Genomic DNA, 22,838 nt, shown 5'->3' with positions numbered 1-22,838 from the left:
AGTCTTAATAATGAAGTGGGTCCCTAGACCCTGTTTCTTGAATCTTGTTATCATTGCTCGGCCGAGAGGCAATTCATCGAGATTAGAAATGCACTATTTGTCAGTGATAAGAAGTTTTCTGAAATGGGGCCCAGATTTTCTGTGAAACCAGGCACTTGGTTTTGGGAATGAATCAAAATTAATGAAAATCTAGACATCACTTCCTTTGTAAAGGCACTCATAACTTTATACAAAAAGCTTTATGAAACTCCCACCATATTCAGGAAGAATGAATGAATCTATAATTTAGTGCTCACTTTTTATCATTAATTAAAAATATCTTTAAAACCAAAATATTCCCACTGATAAATGGCTGGTTTGATACTTTATCTATGTATAAATTGTGCAATCGATGTAAGCACTCTCCCTTTAAACTCATCTTGTTCTTCTATAAAACAGGTATAACCACCTCTCTCTCTCTCTTTCTTTTTCCCTCTCTGTTATACAGTGCGTATCAAAAAAAAGTTTACACTTTGAAAAGCCCTGGGAATTAAAATATATACAACATGTGGATAATTTTTTCACATATAATCTTGGGTTTGGGTCTCATCTACATGTATCTAATGAAATTAAAAGTTTTGACAGAATGTTACATTTGAGTAAGCACTGTCCATTTTTGTAAAGCTCGCAGAAATCTGTTTGCGTAGAAATGCTCATTTTCACGCTGTGTAAAGGGGAAAGGGCGAAATCAAACTTACCCTGCGAAACATTTCTCATCCATTTCCCTTGCACTTTTAGTCAATTGAAATAAAACGGATACATTCAAGCATTTTGTAACAATTTTGCCACTCAAATTGAAATTTCAACACTTAGTAAGCACAACCTTTACCCTTTTTTTGTGCCAGCTGGATCTGAGGACATAACTGAATCTGAACAAAAGTTTATATCAGACATCTCCAGCATTTTTTCACTAAGTTTGTATCATTCAAAGTGGGTTTACATTTCATTTTTTCATATAATACTTGTTTCTCCACACTTTTCCCAAGCTTGACAATGATTAACAAAATGAAAATGAAGCCTTAGCCATTTCATGTAAATCACAGCTCAGTGTAAAGCAAATATCGTCACGATGGCCTCGGTGTGCGGGGGAGTGGGGTGGGGCGCAATGCACTCTTCGAAGTGTTTTGGGCAAGGAAACAGCTTAAAAAGATATCATCAAATCAATTTTACTAGCTAAATTCCATGTGTTCTTCATGATTAAGGTCTACTTTTATTCACATAACTATTTCAAAGTTCTGCGCAAATCATTTTTCACTAACTTTTCAAAAGTAAGTGGTGCTCGCTCAAGCGGAAATATTTTTCGACAGTTATATCGTCATTTGATTAAATGGATCTGTTACAACGTTAAAATGTGGAAAAATCTTCAGGATATTACAAATATATAATTTTACAGGATTTTTTCTAAGTGTAAACTTTTTTTTTATACGCACTGTATATGTTGTTTAATAATAGCATCTCTCTAAGTTGTGTGGTACCTACAATATCTCTTCTCTAAGTGCCATGTCAACTGACTGGTGGTGATGTAGATCTCTTGTGTTTTATAATGGAATTAATATCTGTCTAAATTTTTCCCACTGAAACATTTTCAGTGTTGTTTCTTGTTCATAGTTGATGTTTGCAGCAAATTGAAGGTCGTCATGCCTCCTCTTGTAATTTATTTGTCTTTGCTATCATTCTGGGATGCATATGTGTTAACTGATAATATGTGATTTAAATAACCACTGAATAATATCGTGATTAAGTGTCTTTACCTTCAATGATATCAATCCCATGGAGTTTATTTAACCATGTTTCTAATTTTCTGCTGGAAGTAAGAAGGACTTATGTCATACTCTGCACTGCACAAGGAGCTAATATCAAGTTATTCCCCTTTTCATATTAAATTTTATTCTATTTTCTTTGCATTGCAACAGTAGATTTTTTTTCTTTTATTGTCCAAAGTGAAATTACATGTACATGGTTATTAAGGAAGAAATAATGACAGCAGTGCACTGCACACTCTGCAGGTTGGGTACGGGCATTATTTTATTTATTTTGATTTCTTTTAGTTAGATATAAGAGATTCAGCAGTATTTTGTACCTTTTTTATAAAAATATGTATAATAATACTACAAGATTCAGTGACAATGAAGATACATGTATGATCACAAAGGTGAGGCAGTGTTTCCTTCACAATAATACTGTGGAATTTTAATCAAATGGGGAGGGGGTCAAGAGTTATCAAATGCTGTTTAATAATTTTGCATATTTGCTGTAGTCTCAACTGTTTGTTTATGGTAACTCCCTTAGGAACTCGACAGGACATCGTTTTGCTGGTAAACACCGAGCTGGTATACAGGTGTATAACCAATTACCTACATGTATTGGATACCCATTTAGAAAAAAAATATTTATCACTTAAAATCATGGATTACTAGAAAATGGTAATTACAATTATTATTATAATCACCATCATCATAATGGTGATATCCCTCTATCAATAGACCTTGGTACACAGTGTCTCAAAGCACTTTGCAGATATACATGTATGCTACATTGATATATATATGACTGAAATGTGAAGCGCAGTGACTTTGCTACTTGTACATATGCCAAATATGTTTGTCTGTGTGTTTGTTTCTAAAGGACTTGAGACCCAACTCCAGAGGGCAGTATCCGTCCATGCAATCGCTGCCGTCCCAGACGAGTGGAACAGAAGCCTCTATGATGAATGAACTACCCCCATCGGTAATGGGTAAACCGCCCATACCAAGGTCGCCCAGGTATGTTAACCCCTTACATGCCAACCAATGTCTGATCAAAAATTAAATTGAACTTTGAAGAAGTAAAGAATTGAATTGATACATCGTCGGCAGTCATCAGAACCGTTGTATCACACATACGACGGTGCAAACCCATTTTAGATGAAAATCGACTTCAAAGTTTACTATGATTTTCACACTTGGTTCCCCAGCCTTACAACATATTCATTGCTAGAAAAATACATGGTTGGAAAGACCAGTTGCTTGACATTGGTGTCTTTATTTTTACACAAAACCAAGGATGAGAGGAAATATCGCAAAAGAGCTACATGCTTGTAATTTCGGTTTCAGCGGTTTAGATTTCCCCTTTGCAGAAACGCGAAAAGGGATACAACAACCCTGACCAAGATTTCAAATTTTCCTGACAAATTAGGGAAGGTCATTTTACTTGAAAGTAAACAATTTATCAAACTAGGTGGTTTCTCTTCATGTATGTAGGAAGAGTTTTTAAATAACATATTCTGTGCCCTCACAACCTGTTTATAACTTATTTCTGACCAATGGTTTCAAAACAAATGATATAAGTTTGTTCGCCACATCATCATTGTGGCTGAAGCTCTAATAGCGCTCATGCTAACATTCAGCCTATTAACCATGTCTGAAATCTTACTACAGATTTGATGTAAAGCTCAGATAAATATATGAATGATGATTGCATTATAGTCATTGCATTTCTCAATTTTGAAATTCACCTTGCCATTTGCAGAGCTGCCAAGTAGTACTCATTTTCCGTATTCAGTGCTGAAAAACCAGAAGAATACTGCTGGTTTCATGCAAAATACTGATTTCTAAAGTTCCAGTTTTATTTGTTGTCCCATGGTACATGTATTTCTTTGAAAGTTCTGATTTCCTTACCAAAATACCAATTTTCAGCTTTTATAATACTGAAATATTCTTGTTCAGGTTGGCAGTTCTGCATTTGATGTCCTAACTACTCTTTTTCTGCTTGTGCACACATACGGAATAAAATCCTCAAATTTGCTTATTTTTCTTCCTGTACATGTACATGTATAAAAAGTTTGATTTTGAAGAAACTCTGCGTCTTTGTTATCATTATTATTCAAACTTTTTTTTTCATACATTTAGGTTGCCAGTTGGAGCCAGCCATTCCAATTTCAACCATCTCCAGCCGCACTCCACTGCCCCAGACCGAGGCCCAGGGACCCAGCAGTACCTCATGCCTCAGATGTATGCCACCGGTCCCTCCACCCAGCCCTACATGGGTCCCCCTGGTATGAGGGGGCAGTACCCACCCATCCAGGCCCAGCCCATGACGGCGAGGGCGCCCTTTGAGATCATGCACATGGAGGTGCGTTCTTTTAGAATTTACTATTAGTGAAAGGGGTACTCAAGGCTGTGAATCATTATCTAAATCAGAGTAAAATTCACCGAGCAAAATGTTGAAATTTTAATCAAAATCTGATTACAAATAACAAAGTTATTGATTTCAATTTAAGTAATATTTCGAGAAAACAGTTTTATGCACACCATCATGAATATAAAAAAAAAAAATAAGTTGCAGCAATGAATACCTTATGCATTAAATCAGTTGTCAATCTAATTTTCATCATCCTCAGTGACAGGTCCCAGCAGGTGAGCCAACAGATGAAATTTGATATTCACCTCTATACAATTCTAGTCACATGATACCAGTTGACCAATCAATAATCATTATCTATATAGACCATGCAATATAACAAAATATAACCTCTTCTATGTTATGTAATATTGATAGGCCCTGATCGGTAAGCCAATACATGTAGATAAGATTCCATTCACCCCTGTACAGTTCTAATGATAATAATAATGATAATACTCAATTTTTAATTTGCGCAAATTACAGTTCAGACTCTTAGCATTCTAGTTACATGTACATATTATCAGTTGACCAATCAATAATTAGTATAGATCATGCAATATAACAAAATGTAACCTCTTTGTTGTGTTATAATATTGATAGGCCCAGGCTGGTGAGCCAGCTGATGAGATTCCATTCACTCCTGTACACGCACCTGTCATCACGACTGGTCCAGTGCAGCAAGGGTAAGTCTTGGATCTTAAATAAAACACCAAATTTTTGCTCCTAAATTAGTGAGAAGCAAGTGTGGCCTAACAATGTCACATATTAAGTAAGATGTAACTATTATCATATCGTACCTTCGGGGCCATTTTATGAAGCTGTTTGTAAGTTACGTATAACTTTACACACGACTGGTGACCCTTTATTGTGGGAAATGACGTACACCAAACATCATAGGTGTTGATTCAACTCACAAGAAAGGATCACCGGTCGTTCATAAAGTTGCTCATTACTTACAAACAGCTTCATGAAACAACCTCTCCTGTGCTCTATATTGTAACGTGCATCCTCAGTCTCCTGACTAATTACGGCTTCCGGATTTTACACAATGAATATCTAAAGAGAGAATGATCTTGATGTTATGCATTGATGACGGGCTTCATGCTTTTGCCTTAATCTTTGATGTAAAAATGGTTAAACCACGATTAACCCTTCCTTAGATGTTGATTTGTAATAAATTCAAAACAGATTTGGATGTTGCTACGCAATGTCGGAGACCTTCTTTCTTTAATGACTAGTGGGAAGTTGGAGGTGGTGTTTGTGGCCTTTAGGTATGCTCTTACAAAAATAAAATAAGAAATAAAATCATGGGGTTGTGATTTTCTTCATACAATCTATACAAAAAAAAAGAATGTTCAAATTTGTAATAATTTTGAATATGTGTTTTATCCCGTTTGGTTTATCAATGAAAAAATGTCTTTCTTCTTTAGGGGGTCAGGTCTAACCCGCGCAGCCTACGCCAGACTCTTTCAGGCAGGCTTCCAAGAGATCACGGACAGACGAGGGGAAGCTCCGGAGGTTGTGGATCCCAATGACCACACCCGTCTTAATCCACAACGGGAGATTAACGATCCTCTGCAGAGCAATGAGATTGTTATTCAATTTCTAGCCATGTCTAGGTTAGTAGAGTGAATAGTTATTGACTCTCTTGGTTTGTGTGTACTTTATGACTAGGTAGACAATGCAAGGGCTTCTTTCAAATATGGGCTTTGATTTTTCGTTGTATATTTTGTATTTTGTGATGATACAGAATCCTGTCCTTTGAGGTGAACCAGAAGTCCATGCCGAAGACTGTCTTCTTCACATTCCAGTTCTACAGGTATCCACCGGTTACAACGGAAAGGTATATTGAACTTCAATTGTTTTATAATCATGGAAATATTTTGTAGTTGTTACACAACAAAAAGCTGTAACCCTCCCCCTCCAAAATACTGTAACTTTCAAATGGGAATAAACAGAATGTGTCAAGAGTGGAAGTTAAGCAACCAAAAGCTGTAACTCCTATTTTCAAAATACCAGATTGTTTAATTAAACAGTTTTTAATAATGTAATTTGAGACGGATGTTCCTGTGCACATTGACTAACGTCAGTTTTAATTTTTTTTTTTTGACCTTTCAAATCATGCATGAGTGAGCGTGTGTTATATGCGAAGTTGTTAATTTTGTCATTTCTTGCCGGATTACGAGATAGAAGTGTGCTCTTAATCATGCTTTGAATGAAAGGATGATTATATCATTTTATAAATTTTTTACTTAGTTCATCATTCATTCAAGGCAGTATTTCATTGGGCGATGTGTGTACTCTGTGAAACAGAGACCAAATTTCCTTGTTTTCCCCTTTTTCCATTTATTCTTATTTTTCATTATCTAAAAAAATTCCTTGTTTTTCTTATTTTTCCTATTATCTGCACAAGAAAATATGTGAAGGAACTTTGAGTTTGGGTGGTCTCTTATAGGATCAAACATGTGCTGACAAAAGAATACTTGGGGGGGGGTATGTTTCACAAAGATTGAAGTGTGACTTAGAGTCACTTTAATTTCAATCGCGTAAAGTATATAAAGCATCATTGCATTGGTGAGGTCATGTGCACGGACGCACACTCCCATTTGATTATCAATCAGATTACGCATTGAATAATAAGTGCGTGTTGGTGTTTAATCCATGGCGTACTGTTACGCCTCCATGTTAATACATATATATATTTTCATTGTTTTTAGATTATTACTTGGTGAAATCGAAGGGAAGTTGTCGGCTGATCCCCAGAGCCTGCCTTTCATCTTGAAGAGGTTGAAGAAAGATGGGGAAGAACCAGATGATGGACCTCCAGGGTGGATGGTAAGAAGGAGAGGAGGAGGATAGTGATGATGATGATGATGATGGTTATGGAATGGGAAAATTGCTGCTGTTGGCTGTGGTTGTGGTGTTGGTGATGATAGTGGCGAATGTTGTGGTGATGGTTTTGATGCTTTTGTTGTTGTTATTGATGATGGGTTTATGACAATGATAATGATAGGAAATATAATTGGGATGATGTTGATTCTGATGGTGATATTTATAATGATGATAATGATGGTTTCGTTGATGATGATATTATGGTGATAATAATGATGATGATTATTCTGATATGGATATTAATGAAAAAGACGATGAATGATGGTGATGATTATGATAATGATGCTGATGTTGATGATGGTGGTGATAAAAATGATGATGGTAATAAGGAATTTAAAAAAATATTCTGTTTTGAAATGATTATCATTTTGATGTAAAAAAAAATGGTGATGACAACTATTACATCCATTCTCTCTTTCTTCCATAATCCACGTCAGGTCCGGTACAACGTCGATCCGTCTTTCTTGAAGCCCGGGGAAGCAAGACTTTTTCTCCATTACCTTGAGAAACAGACATTCCACATAGATGTTTGGGATGGTGACTCTCTTCTTCTCCTTGGATCATTGGCTGTTGATCTCAAGGTAATAATAATAAATAATAATGAACTTTTTTTTGTAGTACATATTAAAATGAATAAAGTCTCATTGCACTCAGAAGTAAAAAGAAAATTGGAAAATGAAATATGACAATACCTGAGGTAAGTTATCATTTACATGTAGTGTGATGGTTAGAGCATTGGACTCTTAATAAGGTTGTGAGTTTGAATCCCCACTCTGCCATTGTCTCCACTTTGATAAAAAGGCCCGAGAGTAATATCTGTCGTCTATAAGGTCAGCCACTGTGACTGATTAACCTAGACATAAAATTTTTCCTAGGTAATTGGTTATATACCAGCTTGGTGTTGACCAGTAAAACGCTGTCCTGCGAGTTCCTACAAGAGTTAAAGAACAGAAATGATAAACATTTTGCCTTGCTTTGTGGTTTCAGTCCTCATTCTCATTTGTACATGTATCTTATTATTTTCTAGCATCTTCTTCGTGGTGGCAGAGAAGCGGTCCAAGTGACTCATGAAGTGGATATCTTGACAACAGAGCATAGTGATGAAGACTACGTACTCACTGGGGATATTGTAAGTATTCATTCTTTTATATCAATAGTCATGACACCATTTGCAGAAGTTTTGAAGATCGTGGTTCAAAATTGAATGCTGTATTTTTTTGTAGTTTACTCCCATATCACTATTCAATTGCTTTTATCATAATTATCAAAACATTTGATCGGCAAGTTTTATGCTGATGCAGTTTTGGTTAGGCTTTGGATGTGAATTTTGCTGTATTTTTTATTCATTTTAGGGCTTGAATTTTTTCTCGTTTCTGTGGAATTCTGTAAATTCCTTGTTTTTTTCTTAATACTATGAAGACTGATTTTAGATGATTAATGAACTTCAGTGATATTCAACTGCTCGTCTATTAGATTATATTTAAAAAGAAAATGATCTCTGATATTTCAATATTTTGTAACTTGTCATCATTTTTGTTTGCTCGCAATCCACTATCAGATCTAGATTTATTTTACACATGAAACAATTTCTTTTCTTAATAATCAAGTATCATTTCACTTCTCTCTTTTTTTTAAAAATATGAACAGCAACGAGGGGGAAGCATCCGACCTGTGGGATCAAGGAACGTCACCAGAGGGCGCCTTCACCTACGACTCGCTAACGTAGGTCAGGAGGTCGATGCGAAGGTCATCAAGGCCACGACCTTGCCTCTACAGGATACAAAGGTCATCGTGCAGGAGGACGGAAGTGGGGCGTTCCTTGGGGGCAGTCTTCATGCAGGCACTAAGCAGACAAGTGAGTTGTTCTGGCTGGAGAAGGAAATTATTCACAGTTGTCTGTGTATTTCTAGGCCCCGTCTTACAAAGAGTTATGATTGATCCGATCAATCACAACTATGGACGGCCAGCAACGTCGACATGTATTATGCATGTTTCTTCAAAATATTTTCTAGCTGTGATGTATATTCATGCATTCATTGTTTTCTTGAAAATTCACTGCGCTTCTCTTTGCATACAAAGGACATTGTGACAATTTTCCACACAAAAAAAATTATGACACTGATGGATTTCCATAGAGTAACGATTGATGGGATCAATTGTAAGTCTTTGTAAGACGGGGCCCAGGAGTTTGGTACTGTAGTAGGCATATTCATTTCAAACCCGTTAAGTCAAACTTGTATATAAAGGGGCTGGCAACTTTCACACATTGAGCATGCAACTTTTGTATTTGGCCCTTTTCTGCTCAAATGATTTGTTTGAGTTTGTATTTCTATTCATCTCACTCATCTGTAGTCTGCAGTAATATTTAGGAGTCTTACCCAATTGATAGAGATAGTGCAGTGATTTGATGTGGAGTTATCTAAAGCTGTGTGCGATTTGGAGTTATCTAAAGCTGTGTGTGCTATGAACGCCTAGCTTAGCCGGGTAATATAGGAGCGCCTTGAGCACCTAACAAGGTGGATATGTGCGCAATATAAATACCCTACATGTATATTATTATTATTATCAAATTTGTTTTGTGTTTTAAAATCATTTAAGTCACATTAAATTGATATGTAAAATAGTTGATAAAAAATATAATTGGTCCTTTTCTACTAAAATAATTTGTTTGAGTTTGTATTTCTATTTATCTCACTCATCTGTAGTCTGCAGTAATAATTAGGGGTCTTTTCCAATTGATAGTCAGAGATAGTGCAGTGATTTTATATGGGGTTAACAGATTTGTTTTGTGTTTTAAAATTATTCAAGTCATATTAAATTGATATATAAAATATCTGATTGAAAATTCTATGTACTATGATTGAAGCTTCATCAATGTATAGAATTGTCTAAATAAATTCTAGATATGGCACTTTTCCATTTCTGCCTATTATAAGTAGATGGAAACTTTTTTTAGTTTTTGATATTCAATGTTATTTTTCAATATTGAAAATAAAGATGAAATCAATTGCAACTACATTTCTTCAATATGAAAGTGCATTAATTTAGATATGAAAACATCAATTTGTATTATATGATAAATGAATATCATTTTAACAGATGCAAGCCTAGCTAGCCTGAAGCAGAAGCGTAGTTACCTAGCATCTCACATGGCGGAAGCAGACCAGGAACTAGCGACGGCGCTCTTCTCTCGTCGTGACAAGACTACGGTAGCCTTGAAGGAATCTAATAGGGAAGGAGACCACATGAAGCAACGTAAGCTTGCTCGTATGGAGGCTCTACGACAGGCCCATGGAAGAGAGAATAATGGACTAACTAATACCTTAGTGGTGCGTATTTAAGATGTAATTTCCTAATACTGTTTAAGATTGTTCCCAGACGTACATGTAATAATTGCATCTGATTGTTACACGTATGTAAAAATAGACTTACACACAAATGATGATGTCACGTGTGTACTTGTCATAACTACTTAGTGCTCTGGTTAACCGCTGTCAGGAAATGCTGAGTTATAGTTGAAATAAAAGATTTGCAACGCATAATTAAAATGAAGTCCTATGAAATGTTAATTATTTTATGAATCTCTTGTCAAAACATATGTCATCATTTGTATTGCATAATGTACCTATATGTGAAGTTTTTATCGATGGGCTGTTGTGTATTTGTTCAATTTCATTTAATTCACTTGTTGCTTCATCTATCATTCTTTTTATTTTCCAGATGAAAAAGGAAGAAAAGACTCAGAGGATAAGAGATTTGAAGACAATAGAGTTATACAGGTAAGAATATTTGAGGAGATGTCCAAGAGGTGATTTTACATTATTATTTGCAGTAGGTCGCATACAGGTTTTTTTGTTGGTCTTTTTAGTTGCTTTGTATGTTATCGTGATATAAAGAGTTTGGGTTTTTAATAGTGTTAGTGTGGGAAAAATTGTAATTCATATAAGAATTATTTTAGAAGAAAATGTTTGTCCTTTCAATTATTGACATGCAAAAAATGGCTTGATTGCATCTTTGATACACATGTATACCTGTACATGTAAGTCAATGATTTACATGTACATGTATGTTCTATATACTGCAATCGGCACTTACAGATATGATTCTTAATCTGTTCATATTTTGATTTCTGTATCATTCCATATTGTATGACTACATAAGATTTTAGAGACTTCTACAGAGAATTTCAAAAGCAGTAAAAAAGAGTAACCAACTTTTACTGTATGTCCAACCCCTATTTTCACAGTCTTGTTATTTCTTCACACTCATTTTACTGCGTTTTTGATATAAATGCTTTAGTAAATTTAGCGAAACTTTAAATTGACATTAAATGTCAGTATTATGTTTGCATGGTTTCTCAAATCAACTTGTCAGATGGACATAGCTTTTGAACTTACCTCCTTATTGTTGTGGTTGTTGTTACTACATGTAAATACTCCAGCTACAGCTACGAAACTGATTTCATCATCATTTTTGTTATTATTCATATCTCCTCTCCAGGGAAAGATCGAAGAAGGAAGGGATCATGAACATGTTACAGTCCGTCATCACAACGGAACACACCATCAACCCGGCCTTCGGTAGAGCAGAATTCTTCGAGTTTGTTCTGAAGAACCCGTACAATGCTGCTCATACCATCTCTATACAGTGGGAACACTCAAATCTTAGGTGAGTTGAAAGCCTATTTTAAGTTATGGAAAATCTTCCAAAAGTGCCTTTTTTTATGTAACTTTGCAGTTTTTGGATATGCTATTATTTTCATTAGATTCTGAGAGAATTCTTACCGTTTTTCCTTATCAATTTTAGTAATTTCATCATATCAACTTTATTTAATATTGTTTATTTAGTTATTTTCATTATATTCTTATTTTATTGATTGATTAATGATTGATTTAGCCATTTGTTTATTTTTATTTTTTTTTCAATTTGTGATTGAGTGATTGATTGATTTATTTATTTTCATTTATTTATTAATGCATGCTCACAATATCATAATATATAAAAGAACAACACAGAAGTAAATTATAAACATACTAAGATGCTGCAACATAAACTTAATTTTTGATTGGCTGTGAAACTCCATTACACTAATTCTATATAAATTTGATGTCACGCTGGGTTTTTTTTCTTCTCATAAATCATCCAGTTGTCAAGTAGGTCTTTATATCCCTAGGCTAGGGGCAGTGATATATATTTGTTTTTCATGGCTCCATGACATTTGGCAATTGCTCCGTATGGAAATGTACAAATAAAGCCAAATACAAGACAGAGCTTTAAATTTTCCTTTAATCTGTATCCAAATCTTCACATGATTCTGAACTAAAGACCCTATCACAAATACATACCTTACCCAGACCTGCCAACCAGTACGTTTTTGACGTATTTAGTACGTTTTTGCACCCAAAATACGGCAGTACGTTTTTTTCTTTAAAAAATACATTTTTGCAAAAAAAAATTGTAATTTATTGAGGAAAATCATCTCTATACATGTATGTCTCTATTTCAGAAAACTTTAATACACAAATATGGTTATTAGATCAATGTAACTTTGGGTAACTTTTTTTTTTCAATCATTTTGTTAAAACCAGGGTGAGATATACACCACATGTACATATACACATGTTTAAATTTTTTTGTCATCTGCAAGAGCAGTGCGCACTTTAGCTTGCATGCAGCTTGAGCGCCGCGATGAGCGAGTGCGCCACGCATTTTATTATGAAATACACTTTTTTGGGGAAAAATACATTTTTTTTAATCACAGAATACAATTTTTCATCCTCAAAGGTTGGCAGGTCTGCTTACCTTGTATCATCAGAGGGGCAGCTCTTGTAAGACAAACTGTCTTGTTAGCCTTTTCGTATCATGACCTGCTTCAGTAGAAATATGAAATATCCACTGTTATTGCTTCATCTCTTCAGTGTGGTTACGAACCCTAACGAGTGGCGTCACTTCAAGACATTCTATGAGATATACAACACTCCGGTAGAAGAGGGTCTGTTTGATATCAGTCAGGGAGGATCTTCGACGGGGAAGGGTGACGTCCCGGGAGTCAAGGTGTTCCTTAGACCAAAGGAGGAGGTCAATATACCTTTCAAGTTTCAGACTTTCGAGGCTGATGAGTCCATCACTTCAAACGTGAGTTTGGGGTTTAATAGTAGGGAAGATGGAGGGCGATATTGAATTGAATTTATTTATTACCAAATATCACTGTCAGGTACAATTACAAGGAATGGTACATCACATATAAACAAAACATTTGGTAATTGGAGCTAACATAATAGCAAGATACTATTAAATTGAGGTTACCCCCACGTTACATCCTCACAATGTAACGTGGTTAGCTCCACGTTACATTGTGAGGATGCATTAAGTGGCGAATGATAATGTTGATGATGATTATGATATTGATGATGATGATGGTTAGATGATGATGTTTTTGATGTTGGTGGTGAGGATGCGATGATGAGGTTGAGATGGTGATGGTAATGGTGATGATGATGAGATTGATGGTGATGATGATGGTTAGATGATGATGTTGTTGATGTTGGTGGTGAGGATGCGATGATGAGGTGGTGATGGTGATGATGATGAGATTGATGGTGATGATGATGATGATGATGATGATGATGATGATGGTGATGATGATGATGATGATAATGATGGTGATGATGATGATGATGATGAGGTTGAGATGGTGATGATGATGGTGATGATGATGAGATTGATGGTGATGATGATGATGATGATGAGATTGATGATGAGATTGATGGTGATGATGGTGATGATGATGATGATGTTGGTGATGATGATGAGATTGATGGTGATGATGATGATGAGATGATGGTGATGATGATGAGATTGATGATGATGATGATGGTGATGATGATGATGATGATATTGAGGATGATGATGGTGATGGTGATGATGATGATGATGATGAGATTGATGATGATGATGATGGTGATGATGGTGATGATGATGATGATGAGATTGATGGTGATGATGATGGTGATGGTGATGATGATGATGGTGATGATGATGGTGGTGATGATGAGATTGATGGTGATGATGATGATATATATATTCTTATAGTGGTGGTGATTGTGGCGATGATGATGATGGTGATGATTTTGATGATTACAATGATGATGACATTGATTTTTATGATAATGGTGGTATTGATAGTGATGTTATGGTAATAGGAGTTGAGCTGTCTCGAGATACTGTGATGATGATGATGATGCTATAATGAATCTTGATGACGACAATGATGATGTTTATACTAATAAAGATACTCAGCAGTGAAGGATGCCAATTTCATTAAGAGTGATTGGGCAATGTTGATGAAAGTCACTTTATTGGAATTGTCTACTTTCATTTGGTCTATTGGCATTCCATCCATCAACATTTGGTCTAACAACCATTTGGTCCAATCATCAGTTCGTCTAATCACCATTTCGTCTATGACCATTTCGTCTCATAACCAGTTGGTCTAATGTCCATTTCCTTTTCATATATTTTGCACAATTAACACTTCCAATTAGACCAAATGGTATATAGACTAAGTTGCTATTAGACCATCTGGATATTAGACAAAATGGTGATTGGATGAAATAGCAATTAGACCATGTGGATAGTGGATGAACTGATGGTAGACCAAATGATAGTAGACGAGTTGGCAATTGGACAAATTGGCATTAGACAAATTAGAAATAATCAGAAAGAAAGTATCACATTATGTTTTTGCCTTCTCACAGACACCATACGTTGGTCCGAGATCTCAGTTCCAGCTACGAGGGAAGGATAACAAAATAAACTCATCTATGGAATCACAGCTCATTAAAGTAAGTGATTGTTAACCCGGGCCTCGTCTTACAAATAGTTACGATTGATCCAATCAATCACAACTATGGAAAGCCAGCAACATCAACATAAAAAATGTTTTTTTATGATGTATATTCATATATTCATATTTTTCTTGAAAATTCAGTGTGCTTCTCTTTGTTTACAAAAGACATTGTGCATATTTCCTGAAGAAAAAATTGTGAACTTGATGGATTTCCATTTACTTGAGGTTGATCGGATCAATCATGATTTTTTGTAAGAAGGGGCTCTGGTGTTTCCTTCATAAGCACTTGAATCACATCCAAGATGGATGTGTAGGAGATTGACGTTAAAGCAAGACTCCACTGACTTTTCCCCAGACTCCATCCTAGGTTTGATTCAATATTTCCTCTTTTTTTGGCCACGTCGAGAAAAGAAGTCCAAAAGTATAAGTACGTTCAATATCAATGATTCTTTAATTTATTTGGTGATTTTCCATTGGCACGAAATTCATTTTTATGTGTATAACAATGAAACTTTTTTTCTTGGCGTTGCCAGAATATGATCCCAACTCATATGCCCATATTTATGTAATTGGTCTAACATCAACTGAAATTTCAAAAAAATAAAATGTTGTAAGTCCAGAAAGAAGGTAGTATTTTGCCTTTTCATGGTAGTTTAAAAGCAAATCAAAATATTTTTATGTTAATTTGGATAATAATCCGCATTTTATTGATAGAAGGATGTAAAATGTGAATTTCAAGCAAGTTTTGGCAAAGGATTTTTATCCTGATGGTTATGCATAAAACATCTGTTTTCGAAAAACAGATCAAAATTATTCATACTGAAAGTAATGACTCAGGCCTACTTAATGATATTACACTCTTCAATTTCAGTATCATATTCAAATATTTGTCTTAATGGTTATTTCTTTCAGGTGTACTTCAAAACTCAAGACAATAAGTCTATAGCCGTGCTATCCCTCAACGTAGACCCCCAACCTCACGTCATCGATCAAACATTCAGACTACAGCAGCCGGAACATTCCTTTCTCAGGAAGTCTATCCGTCTTCCAATGTTTAACCCAACCTCAGGTATTTTTGTTTATCCAATTGCCAATTTGGGATTTACATTGTCTTAGTGATGTCGATTTCCAAACAGCAATATTTTCTTCTTTGTATTATCCTTGTCCAATTTCGTCTTGTATATTCAGTGAAAAACTATGTATCGTTTTGTCATATGGCTCTGCATTGATGTATGGAATAAGAATGAAGCTCTAAAAATGCGGGTAAAAAACATTTAATGTTTCCAGTTCAAGGTAGGATCACTTAGTTAAATGAATGTATTCTGAAATTCTGTGTACGAAGAAATATGTTAATATAGGATGTAAAATAGAATACAATACAGATCAAACAAAATCAAACTACAAAAGAAGAAATGCTAGAATTAAATGGGTGAAATTGATAGAGACAGTGATTTTCCGTGTCAAAAAATGATATTTTCCGTTTCTGAAAATCTGTAATTCTGTTTCAACTTGATCTAAAAATTGAAATTCCGTTTTGTCACTGAAAATGTACATGTACACAGCAAAAACCTGAATTCTGTTTTGCAAAGGTGAATTCCATGAACTTTTACATGAAAAGTATGAGAACCAAACGGAATTTCCGTTTTATTTATCGGTAAAACAGAAAATTACTGTCCCTAAATTGATTAAGCATTTGAAGGCACTGGAACACTTAATAATATTTAATTAGGCTCAGTTACAGTAAAGTTGTGAACACTTGCAAAACATACATTCTCCAATCAATTTGACTGTTGCTTGCAAATTTTGCTCAAATATCTGACCACTAACCAATTACAAGTGTTGGTACATATTTCATTGGTGAGCAAAACTTTGTGTTACTGAGCACAGATATGCTGGAAATTATTTTATTCATGCACATATGAAAACCAATGTCCTTAACACAGAATGTTTTCTGTTCAGACAGATTTTTTTCTGATAAATTTATTTCATGTTTACATTATGTTATGTTTATTTCCTGTTTACATTACACTAGCCTGAATTCCTAACAATGACAGTAATATGTTGCGTTCTATTTTCCCCTTTCTCTTGTAATACATGTAGGTGCTACATCTGTAACCAGTATCTACGTAAAATGCAGTGATTCAAATGTTATATGTGATACCAAAAATACGGTAAGTTTCGGAAGTCCAAGTTCTTGCATGTATGTGAATGATAATAAATATGAATTCAAAGGCACCAGATCCATTTTAATCTAAATGCTTTAGGTGAAAAGAGAGAAACAAAACAACATCATTTTATACATATGCAAAGTTGTACAAATAAATCTTCAGATTTACTTTAATCTGGATCTGTCTCGGGAGGGAATTCCAGAGTTAGGTCCCAGCATGAACAAAAGCTCTTTCCCCCCATTTAGTATTGCAATTTGATTATGTTAAATATTAGTTACGTTGTATAACTTTTGAACCATGTACCCAAGCATTGATTTTGAAATTATTTCTGAAAGACCAACTTCATGAAGCATCATGCCAACTCCTAATGATCAAGAACTTCTCAAGTTACAGATTTATCGTGAAAAAGTTATGTTAGGGGCTGATACCCCCCCCCCCTTCCCCTCCCTCCCTCGGTTACATAAAGTTACATGTAAACCTGTAGATGGTTTGTTTGCTTCAAATTCTGTCAATGATCACTTTAAAACGGGTAACGATGCATGTTTTGATTTTTGTTTTTACGTTTTTCCCAACATAGCGTCCGGGAGAACCCTATGAAATCTTCATGAAAGCAGCTTGTGGTGCTTCGCCTTCTATCAGAAAGTTCTATCTTCTAATCTACTCGTAAGTAAACATGCTTTGTGTTCGGTCGCTCATAATTGCTATTAGAAGAATATTTGCGCACCCTTGAATTTATGGTGCTGCAACGAACAATCCTAATCTTCAGTCCCCTAAATCATATACCCAATGCTACATGTCATATCTGTTGTCCACAAATTGATGGTACTCAATATTGCTCAGTTTTATTGCTTCACTATAGATCTTGTGCATGTGACGTCATAATATAAAAGCGCCCTCCCTCAGAGGATATAGGAATACGCATAAACAGAGTTGTCAGCAATGCGCCAGCTGCAGATCACCATCACATGCAAGGCAATGGCTTCAGCCTCTAAGATGGCGGCACCATGATGTCAATGCATAAGGTCTATACACAGTATAACCCATGTAAATAAATGTAATAAATCTATCCAATATTTTGATCTTATCATTTTAGGAGCCAGTACTTGGCAAGACCTCTGCAGACGTGGGAGTTCTACATCCACACTCTACAGCGGGTAGATGTGACGTGTGTAGAAGGACAGACGGCACATATTACACTGGTGCTAAAGGGTGCTAGCTCTACAAGACATGTGCAGTGCTTTACCTCACATCCTGATGAAATTAAGGTATGTCGTGGGAGAGAGGACTTATACAGTCCGACCTCTCTTATCCGGACATGTTGGGACCATCACCAATCCAGATAAGGGATTTATCCGGATCTGGGAGACCCCATATTAAATACACGCAGCTGCCTCCCCAATGATAGCTACACGTAATCTTTTGTAGTGGGCGTACACAGACAGTATTTCACTGCTGTAAGTGCAAATTATAGGCGTTTTTTAAAGGAAATGAAATCGTTTGGTTGCCAAAACTCTTGGATAATTTACCTGCTGAAATGATTGAGGAATACATAGAGCATACACGTACCTCGAAAGAAAGAGAATGACTCGATGAAACTAAGTTTGAAAATTGGTTTATCGCAAAGTCAGCCATTATTATACTGAATGTAGGCTCAAACATGATAGATGGCGCTGTCCGTAATGCGAGACGAGGCCTGATTGAGACGTGTTGTTTTTTTCCCCCTGAAATGAAAAAAAAGGATCTGTAAATGAGTGCGCTGTGCCTAGATTTACTGGAAAATTATCCTGTCTAAGTTCTTTCGGTGATTTGGATAAGATATTTTTATAAAAGATAATGTGGTTGTAGATAGACTATGTTGGAAAATGTATGTAATCAAAGTGAGTTTGCGTAGGAATTTTGACTGAAAAAAAAAATTCTTGGCAAGTGTGTGTCCGGATAATAGAAAGATCCGGATAAGGGGAGGCCGGATAAGAGAGGTCGGACTGTACCAGCTTTTGAAATGGGGAAAATAAGTACATACATTTACAAAAGGAGTTAGTGAGGGCATTCAAATTTATTTTAATTTCATAATTTATATCACTTTTATGTATTTCCACTTTAGGTTGCCCCTGGTGATCCTTTCATGCTGCTCTCGAACTCGGTCCATGAACTCAACCTGGGAGTGCGCCCTCGTGTGAAAGGAAACAAGTTCATGTTCATCAATGTTGTTGGTATCCTTTCCAATGGGGCGTTGACCTTTGGAAGAAAGAAAAATAGTCAATTATTATTTAAAAAATATATTTTCCTTGTTTGCTTTGATTTATCATGTGGATGCTTGGAGTTAATGACATGATTTTGTTTGTTCCAGGGTATAAAGTTGTTTGAAATAGTAATGTGTTCATCATCCTTGAGAATTTACATGTATTGCCATTGTTTATGGTTCTTGTTGGCTGAAAATGATTTATTTGTTTAATGAAAGTGTCTATGAAACAATGTTTGATCATGTTTTGAAAGCACTAGTAACATTTCCAACTTTCTGATGAAAGGAGGTGCTGAGTGATCTAGGTGCCAGACTACACACCTTTATTTATTATTTTTTTTACGTGAAATCCTTTTGCCCAAAAACATTCTCATTCTGTTTTTTACTGCAGTAATGATGAAGCTATCATGCAAACTCACCTTGAAAATCATTTTCGATTTCTTTACTATGCAAGAGCTTGTAACACCGACCGGGGCGTCTCGGACTTCGGTTGGGACTAAGCCACCCTTGGCCACTTTTCAGATTTTGTTTCAGAGGGGAATATCATGCATGGTCTGGGGTATGATTCCCAGCAAGGCACTTATGCCCTCAAGCAGTACAAGGAACTTCATCTACATAGTTCTTACATTGTACTGCAAATAAACTTTAATGAAATACCTACGTATAGTCGACAATGATAAAGAGTTAATTGATTGTCTGGCAGTCTCAGACCAAGGTGTGGTTCCCTGCCTGAAATCCCATGCATTCCTGAGTCTTCTCTTACAAAGAGCTATGATTGATCCAATCAACCTCAACTATGGAAATCCAACAATGGCACGATTTTCCAACAAGATATTGATACAATGTCCCTTTGTAAATAAAGGGCAACGCACTGAATTATCAAGACAACGATGCGCATATGAATATATATCATATTCAGAAAACTTTTTTTTTTTTGAGTGAGCTTGACCTTTAAACAGTGCCTCTTACACAATCTGTTGCAGATTCAGAAGAATTGTCTGCCATTTGCTCTAAGCTAACAGCAATCCGTTCCAGGAGCATATCCTGCTTCTTGAGCAAATCATTGCGCCGAGAGTCAAGGATCACCAGCTGTTGTGATGCACTTAGATTGGGGAGTTTTGATATTTCCTGTGGTAGCAGTTGGCGTGTTGATGACTCAATTTGATTTTATTCATATATACACATTCAAAAAAGTGGAGTGGGCTTGACCTTTAAACAATGCCTTTAATTTACACAAATCTATTGCAGATTCAGAAGAATTGTCTGCCATTTGCTCTAAGCTAACAGCAATCCGTTCCAGGAGCATATCCTGCTTCTTGAGCAAATCATTGCGCCGAGAGTCAAGGATCACCAGCTGTTGTGATGCACTTAGATTGGGGAGTTTTGATATTTCCTGTGGTAGCAGTTGGCGTGTTGATGACTCAATTTTATTCTATTCATATATACACATTATTGTCAACATTACATAACATTTGCATTGGTATATCATTCATATATATATATACATGAGTGGATCATCATAAGTTTTAAGAGCTTGAGAGCGATGTCCAAAAAAGAAAAGTGCATACATAAATTTTACCATGGCTAAAAGATTACAATCAATGATGTGAACATCAAATTAAAGGAGAGCTAGAGAGAAAGAGTGAGGGATGATGAGAAACAGAGGCAAAGAGAGAGAGAGAACTGAATAAAGAGAGAAACATGAAGAGACGACTAACAATATATAAAGTACAAGACATCATGTTCTGAAGATGAAGACTCGGCTTGGGGCTTGTTAATTGTTTTTGGCTTGTTGATGGCTTGGGGCTTATTGATTGTAGTGGGCTTGTTGTCGTCTTCATTTTGCTTGGTGTTTGGTGGTTTGAGGTCATGCTCCAAAGAATGTTGAAAGCTGAGCTCTCCTCTGGGCTTGTTGTTTTCTTCATTTGGCTTGGTGTTTGCATTTGGTTTGATGTCATGCCCCAAAGAATGTTGAAAGCTGAGCTGTCTTCTGGGCTTGTTGTCATCTTCATTTTGCTTGGTGTTTGCATTTGGTTTGATGTCATGCCCCAAAGAATGTTGAAAGCTGAGCTGTCCTCCTCTGTGCTCTGAAAGGGTAGATTTACAAAATAACAATTTGGTGTAATGCCCTCGGCTGTCTTACCTCCATTATACCATCATCTGATGATGTTCGTCCTTCGCTAGGGAAGACGACCACAACTTCGAAAATTCTTGTGGGTTCGAAGATGGCTAAATAAACCAATCTTCGCCCGAAAAAGCCTGTTGCAGTGTAGGCAAGCAAAACGCAGCAGTGGGGCAGGCACAGCGATGGTGCTTGCTTTGTCTTTTCGAATTTGGCGTTTTTGTTCTTGCTTGTCCACACGTCTTGACTCGTAGTCTGACACACCAGCCCTAACCATGGTGCGCCAGGCAGAACGGTCCTCAGCTAGTTCCTCCCAGGTGTCAGGATTTATGCCACAGCGCTTCAGGGAATCATCTATGCGCAGCAACAATGTCAACTTTTTTGACATTGAACTATAAGACATTTTTTTTTCTTTTTTAAATTGATCCTTGAATGTGAAATTGAGTTATCCAAGGCCACCAAGTATCATGAAAGTTTATATCTTGTTTAACTGGCCTCAGTGCCCTACTTTTACCCTTGTTAATTGATAAACGGGCCATAACTACAACCATTCCCTATTAAGCCCTCTTTCCCAATTGTTGTTTTTTTATTATTTTTTTTTACAATAGAGGTGGGCTATAAATGGGTGATACATGTACATGTACAATTCAAAACCAAGTTGTGCATACCTCATTTGCAGCAGATTGTTAACCTGATCAATATGACACTACTTTTAAGAAAATCAGTTGAATAATTGGACAGTGTGCCCCCCAAAAAAATAAATTTGAGGGGGAATGGCCTAAAAGTGCTGAGTCATCATCGGTTGATAACAGAAAAAGTCGTAATTTTCTAATTTGAACGCATGTCGAGCTGATTCTGGTGTCTATTTCTATGTTTACTAGCTTGATAAAAATCCATTGGCTTTGTCAAAAATGCTTCGAATATTCTAACGAGAATTGCATTACTTTGAACAAAAATAAGTCATCTCACTTACTTGAGATGAGCTAAATCCGGCCTCCTTAGGGCTCAGTACCCCATCCTTTGCCTCTTGGGCTACGGCCTCCAGGACCATTTCATGAAGTGTGTCCACTGCATGTTCTTCTCCTCCTACATAATGATGAGAAAATAATATATACATGTACACATATATGGTATAAAAACACAACTTGTTGGGCTTGTTGTCATCTTCATTTTGCTTGGTGTTTGCATTTGGTTTGATGTCATGCCCCAAAGAATGTTGAAAGCTGAATTGTCCTCCTCTGTGCTCTGAAAGGGTAGAATTACAAAATATCAATTTGGTGTAATGCCCTCGGCTGTCTTACCTCCATTATGCCATCATCTGATGCTGTTTATCCTTCGCTAGCGAAGACGACCACAACTTCTAAAATT

At 36.1% G+C, this 22,838-nt stretch overlaps 1 protein-coding gene across 2 annotated transcripts in view; it reads left to right on the top strand.

Moving 5' to 3' along the window:
• Positions 1-22,838, top strand: part of LOC129275803 (nephrocystin-4-like) — a 45,937-nt gene that overhangs the window by 18,177 nt on the left and 4,922 nt on the right. For both annotated transcript variants that reach the window (XM_064109372.1, XM_064109371.1), the window contains 19 exons: positions 2,665-2,801; positions 3,927-4,149; positions 4,801-4,883; positions 5,631-5,819; positions 5,951-6,043; positions 6,918-7,035; positions 7,530-7,673; positions 8,120-8,221; positions 8,740-8,947; positions 10,192-10,421; positions 10,813-10,871; positions 11,593-11,760; positions 13,011-13,227; positions 14,850-14,936; positions 15,854-16,010; positions 17,042-17,112; positions 17,687-17,772; positions 18,203-18,374; positions 19,211-19,319. In XM_064109372.1, the coding sequence (XP_063965442.1) occupies positions 2,665-2,801; positions 3,927-4,149; positions 4,801-4,883; positions 5,631-5,819; positions 5,951-6,043; positions 6,918-7,035; positions 7,530-7,673; positions 8,120-8,221; positions 8,740-8,947; positions 10,192-10,421; positions 10,813-10,871; positions 11,593-11,760; positions 13,011-13,227; positions 14,850-14,936; positions 15,854-16,010; positions 17,042-17,112; positions 17,687-17,772; positions 18,203-18,374; positions 19,211-19,319 (2,653 nt within the window). The remainder of the gene's footprint in view (positions 1-2,664; positions 2,802-3,926; positions 4,150-4,800; positions 4,884-5,630; positions 5,820-5,950; positions 6,044-6,917; positions 7,036-7,529; positions 7,674-8,119; positions 8,222-8,739; positions 8,948-10,191; positions 10,422-10,812; positions 10,872-11,592; positions 11,761-13,010; positions 13,228-14,849; positions 14,937-15,853; positions 16,011-17,041; positions 17,113-17,686; positions 17,773-18,202; positions 18,375-19,210; positions 19,320-22,838) is intronic.

This window comes from Lytechinus pictus, chromosome 14 (assembly GCF_037042905.1).
Source record: "Lytechinus pictus isolate F3 Inbred chromosome 14, Lp3.0, whole genome shotgun sequence".
In the NCBI taxonomy this organism is placed as follows: Eukaryota; Metazoa; Echinodermata; class Echinoidea; order Temnopleuroida; family Toxopneustidae; genus Lytechinus; species Lytechinus pictus.
This window is presented reverse-complemented; position numbering and strand designations above follow the sequence as displayed.